The sequence below is a fragment of the Panthera uncia genome, assembly GCF_023721935.1.
Source record: "Panthera uncia isolate 11264 chromosome C1 unlocalized genomic scaffold, Puncia_PCG_1.0 HiC_scaffold_3, whole genome shotgun sequence".
Lineage (NCBI taxonomy): Eukaryota > Metazoa > Chordata > Mammalia > Carnivora > Felidae > Panthera > Panthera uncia.
This window is the reverse complement of record NW_026057584.1, coordinates 54402672-54408671: the sequence shown is the minus strand read 5'-3', so window position 1 is coordinate 54408671 and position 6000 is coordinate 54402672. Positions and strand designations below refer to the sequence as shown.

General features: G+C 37.3%; 1 protein-coding gene across 50 annotated transcripts in view; it reads right to left on the bottom strand.

The window, feature by feature from the left end:
* TTN (titin) overlaps window positions 1–6000 on the bottom strand; it is a 275095-nt gene that overhangs the window by 69735 nt on the left and 199360 nt on the right. For all 50 annotated transcript variants that reach the window (XM_049615442.1, XM_049615431.1, XM_049615432.1 and 47 more), the window contains 11 exons: window positions 5754–5902; window positions 5639–5671; window positions 5416–5545; window positions 5027–5326; window positions 4621–4938; window positions 3381–3677; window positions 2970–3269; window positions 2568–2882; window positions 2334–2482; window positions 1742–1892; window positions 1371–1652 (listed from right to left, as the gene is read on the bottom strand). In XM_049615442.1, coding sequence (XP_049471399.1) covers window positions 1371–1652; window positions 1742–1892; window positions 2334–2482; window positions 2568–2882; window positions 2970–3269; window positions 3381–3677; window positions 4621–4938; window positions 5027–5326; window positions 5416–5545; window positions 5639–5671; window positions 5754–5902 — 2424 coding nt within the window. The remainder of the gene's footprint in view (window positions 1–1370; window positions 1653–1741; window positions 1893–2333; window positions 2483–2567; window positions 2883–2969; window positions 3270–3380; window positions 3678–4620; window positions 4939–5026; window positions 5327–5415; window positions 5546–5638; window positions 5672–5753; window positions 5903–6000) is intronic.

The window sequence follows — 6000 nt, the reverse complement described above, 5'->3', positions numbered from 1 at the left end:
TAAATATATAAATATATATATATATATATATATATATATATATATATATATGTTTAATTTGTAAGTCAGATAGGAAGAGCTGCCGGAAGGAGAATGCACAGAAGGAGACAGGAGAGGGGTGAGGGGTGGCATGGCTGGCTACTTTTTGTGTCTAGTTTACTCTCCAGAGGGGAAAGGGAAAGAGAACTTTTTCTAGATGACTAAAAAATCAGAAAGCAGCACAGGAGTCCCCAAATCTCAGAATGACTTTTGAGAGGGTTAGAATTTAATCTGAAAAGGTACCACTTCTCAAGTTAAAGTAAAAGGTGTTTAGGAGCTTGAAACTAACCCAAAAGCTTATAGGACTATTGGTCAATGAGATCTTTTTCCTTATGCCATTATCATTAATGAAAATGTAACATGTTTACATAACATTAATTATGTTCAACAGAGAACCAGTTATTCTCACATAAAAACTCACTGTTTGGGGTATGGTTGTGTTAGAGACATGCTGAGAGAGAAATCTGAGTGGGAGAACTTTGCTTTCTGAGCAAATCACTACAATAAAGCAGCCAACAAGAGGCATGAAAAAGCCTTGTAGAATTCACCTCTATATTTAGTGACTAGAAGTGCAATATTGATAACCAAAAATGATGCTTTTCAATTAGAATATGAAACCTTTCACAGATGTTTGCTTTATTAAGATAATTAGCAAATAAGGATACACTCTCATGATAAGAAATTGATCAATCTTTGTTAGATATTCATGTACACTGGCAGGAAAGTTTCTTTTGTGAAAACTATATAAAACATAAATGCTTATGGTGGCATGTTACGTAACAAGGCAAAACACAAAACTTTGTTATAAAAAACTTTGTTTTTATATAATATAAAAACATAACTTTTTAATGTTATATAAAAAGGTAACATATAAAACTGTTTATAGAAGTATAACAATATAAAATATGTATAGGATAAAAAAGCAAAGAGGAAATTTTTTTAAATGCTAATAGTGGTCAGGGCACTTGGGTGGCTCAGTCGGGTGAGCGTCCGACATCAGCTCAGGTCATGATCTCATAGTTCTTGGGTTTGAGCCCTGCATTGGGCTCTGTGCTAACAGTTCAGAGCCCAGAGCCTGCTTCGGATTCTGACACACTCTCTCTCTCTCTCTCTGTGCCCCTCCCCCGCTCATGCTCGGTAGCTCCATCTCTCAAAAATAAATAAACGTTAAAAAAGTAATTTTAAAAAATGCAAATAGCGGTCAATGGGATTGTTGGTAATTTTTTAAGTTTCCAAAGTATATGTAACAGTTTTATTATTACATAGTCTTATTGTAGTTGAAGTAAAGATGTTATTTTTAAAAACTGCATGGACAAATTCAAAGTATTTACCTAATACATCAACGATAATGGTCTTCTTTCTTTCTCCACCTGCATTTTTGGCAAGAAGAGAATAGACACCTTGGTGACTCCTCTGGCAATTCTTGATGACCATGGATGAGCTGATGGCTGTGGTCTCAATGGTAGCTTCTTGAGGTAATGCTCTTTCATTCATGTTCCAGGTGACAGTTGGAGGAGGTTTTCCAGACACGTACGCGATGATCCGGATCACCCCTCCAGCATGGACCACAATTCTGTCTCTGACACTGGCATCTAGCTGAAGGTCAGGCAACACTGGAACACAATTGAAAATTACAAATGTGGTTTTCATTTCCAATACAAAACACAAATATTGATAAAATAATAGAAGTATGAATAATTACCAATTCTGTCCTTCATTTCGATGATATCTGTGACTTCTCCAGGTTCTCCAATGCCGGCAATGTTGACTGCTCTAACTCTGAATTTGTAGAAAGCTCCTTCTTTTAACCCTGTCACAACAAGCTTTGTTCCTCTCACTTCTTTGTCTTTACCCTGGGGAAGGATCACAAGCGTTCAGTTCTTTGTAGCTTCTTATTTTAATGGCTTTCTAAAGCATAGCCAACAGCATATTTAACTAGTCTGGGAAAATTGTTGCTAGTTTATGTATTGGGTATCAGATATTATAGGTAAATGCTGACTGAAATGTCTTTCCAGGAATTGTGTTTTAATATTATGCCAAATGATTGAAAAATGTACTCTTAATTTTTTCCACCGTTTTAGAATTTATAGCCAAAAGAGAAATTAATGATAATATAACTTAACCTTTGATCAGATTTTTGACATAACAGATGTTTGGATTATTTGTAATTATGTTATTTTATAATTGTTATTTCTCTGATTTCTTAATAAAAAATACAATGGGATTAATGGGATTGAGGATAACTGCTACATTTTCAGTTTATTTATATTTCCATAATTCCAAGTGTTAAGTACCTGCTCCCATTCTTCTTTTCCTTCTTCTTTATATTCAACGATGTATCCAGTTACTTTAGACCCACCATCTTTTAGTGGAGGAGACCACTCCAAATCGACAGAGGATTTAGTCCAGTCTGTGACTTTGGGAAGTGGAGGACCAGGAGGGGCTGGAAAGAACCAGTATACATCAGTATTCTTGCCTTTTCCATGGCACTGTGAGGGGGTGGGGGGAGGAATGGTTTCAAGGCTTACCAATTGGATCTCTGGCAGTGACTGGGTCTGATGGCAGACTTGGTGGACCCACACCGGCAGCATTGATTGCATACACACGGAATTGATAATCAGAACCTTCAATAAGACCAGTTACTTTATAAGAAACACCCAAAGTCATGGCTTTGATAGGATCTCGGTTAACTCTCTTCCATCTCTTCGAAGTGGTGTCTTTCATTTCTAGCCAATATCCTGTCACAGGAGAGCCTCCATCATACTCTGGCTCTTCCCAATTGACAGTCATGGAGTTGCGAGTCACGCTGCTAACTGTTGGTTTATCTGGTGCTCCAGGGACAGCTAAGAACAAAAATCACATTGATCTATAAGAAACCATGAAAAACAACAGGTAAGAGTGATTTTGTATAGCAAATATGTTCTACTTACAGAAGAGGTTTCTTGCTGTTTCAGGTTCACTGTCAAGAGGCTCCCCAATGCCGAATTTATTCTGGGCCATGATTCGGAATACATATTCGTGGCCTTCTAGCAATTTGGGAATTGTGTACATGCACTCTTTAGGTTCACTGGAGACATGCACCCATGTCTTCCTGTTAGCTTCTCTCTTCTCAATTACATAGTTTGTAATCTTAGACCCCCCATCATCCAAAGGTGGAAGCCAAGATAATGTCATTTGATCTGCTGAAATAGATTCAAACTTTATTGGTCCCACTGGAGGGCCAGGACGACCTAAAATGGTTTAAAAAAGGAAAAAAAAAATATTAGAAGAATGATTTTAAAGCCAAATAGTATATTTAGGAACAGAAAAACATAGTTTTAATAAAGCCAGGAAAACATTACCAAGCACATTCAGTCTCATCTCCTTTGATGCTGTTCCCAGATTATTCACAGCTGTGATGGTATATAAGCCAGTGTCACTCCTTCGAGACTGTGGAATAACTAAGGTGCAAGTATCATCCACTACCAGTTTGTTGACATGGGTGTCATAGAGAACAGGTTCTTTCTTATCAGGCTTCCTTGGAGGAGCTTTAAACCAGGTTAGTGTCGGGAATGGCACACCTTTAATTTTGGCTACAATGTTAACATCTGTTCCTTCTTCAACCTCCATGAATTCTTTTAGATCAATTGATGGTGGGCCTAGATGATTTAAAAGAAAAAAAAAAAAGGTGGTCATTAGGGACCAGAAGTAGAATTTACAGTGCCTATAAAGCTATTTGTATCTACTATAGGCAGACTTCATAGCACAATATGAAGAACAGATTTGACTTCAACTAATTATATGACTTCGGAGGGCAGGTAATGTAGTCATCATCCTTTATTGGATCTACATGTGGCTATGTATTGGCTATTGGCTCTCTCTTACCTAATGTTATTATACATGTAGATACTGAAAAGGGGCAGAGAGAAGTGAAGATTGTAGTAGCTTAGTCTTGGGAGTTCTATCATGATACTCCCTTTAATATGCATGCATATTCCCTTTAATAAGCAGAGTTATGACAGGACTATTTTTATTCTAAGATAAATTCCCTTTTTAAGAAAGATAACTGCTAGTAGATGCAAAGCAATTTTCCATTTTCCAGGAATCCAGTAGAAGAAAATGTAGAGAGGGTAGTGACTACATGCGCCCCCCCCCCCCCAAATTTAGAAGAAAAAACTGAACACACAGCAGTAGTGATGGTAACAGAGGAAGAATTTCTACCATATTTGTCTATAAAATTTGTCTATTTATATATATCTTTTTCTTAAATAGAGAAAAAGAAACTTGATTATGAAGATAAATGGGTCTTAGCACTCACTGAGCAAATAACTGCTTAGTTTCTTCCCCTCTTGAGGATCATGCAGAAAATTATAGTAAGGAAATCTAAACGTCATCTCCTTTAAATAAGGGAAAGGTAATATGTAAGGAAATTTGATAATTCTGTATAAAAGTTGAGGGAATGAGTGATTAATGTGCCCATGTTCACACTCAATTCATGGTAGCTTCCTGATGTACAGATATTTCTTTTTATTTTGGACAAATATTAAATTTCTAGGAAGGATTCATAAAGAGGACATTTTCTGTTAATACACTGGTACTTACATGTCTGATCTTCGACAGTCACAGGGCCAACAGTGGCTGAAGGTTTGCTGACTCCTGCAGCATTGACAGCCTTGACTCTGAATTCATATTTTCCACCCTCTATGAGGTCTTCAACAGTAAATTCCAGTTCTTCCACATCGCGTTTGTTGCACTGCTTCCATGCTTCTTTCTTTGTCCCAGTAGGATCCCATGCAAGGCACTCAACAATATAGTGGGTGACAGGGGAGCCTCCATCATTCTTTGGGGGTTTCCATGATAAGTGTACCGTGTTCTTTGTTATGAGGCCAATCTTGAGTTTAATAGGGGGATCAGGAGGATCTTTAAAAATAGTTAAAAGAAGTATTAAGCCTTGTTTATAATGGTATATTTCTTGAGAAACTACTTTAATCTTCGGTTAAAAACTTACATATTGGATCTCTGGCAGTGGTCCTCTGAATGGTTTCCACAGGTGGACCAATACCGAAACGGTTTTCTGCCCGCACACGGAAGAAATATTGCTGTTCAGAAATGAGATCGGGAACTACAAATGAGGTGCTTCCACAGTTTGGATTGACTTTAGTCCAGACTTTTCCATCAATAGTCCTCTTCTCTATAACATAGCCTTTGATCCTGTCTCCTCCATCATCATCTGGCATCTTCCATGTGAGTTTGCAACTACCCCTTGTGATGTCACTGACTTTCAGATCTTTGGGTGGCCCTGGTACATCTGTTGGATGCAAATCACAATATAAACAATGTCACTTTGTTTAAAATAATTTGTTCTTATTCTATGGTCCCTTTTAAAGTCTTTCTTACCCATGACTTTAACTCTACAATTTGCTGTCTTTTGTCCTGCTTTATTCTTGGCTGTGATGCTGTATTTGCCTGAATGAGATCGCTTGCACTCCGGAATAATAATTACTGATGAGTTTTCAGCTGTCTCCAGCTATAGAAAGAAAACAGTAGTCATACATTGGATGAAGTAAAACCATTATTGCAGCCAACCATGTTCTGAATCATTTCAATTTTTTCTTTTTACCTGTGCATCCTCGGGTATATCATGAACTCCCTCCTATTAGAAAAGAAGACAGTTGTGGTATAAATATTCCTTAGAGTGATTCACCGGAAGACACAGAAAATTATATTTTTCTTACCTTCACTGCCTTCTTTGCCTTTCCATCAAATTCCCAAGATGATTTGGGTGTCGGGCGTCCCTTGATGACAGCAGGAATCCTAATTTGTGAGCCAGCTGGACAAATCAGACAGTCTTGTGCTCCAATATCAATGAAAACTTCTGGTGCCTCTATAGTACCATGAATAATATAATAGGATTTAGTTTACTTTTTCAAAAAATGTAATTGACATATCTTCAGGAAATTAATTTCATGAGATCAAAAGATG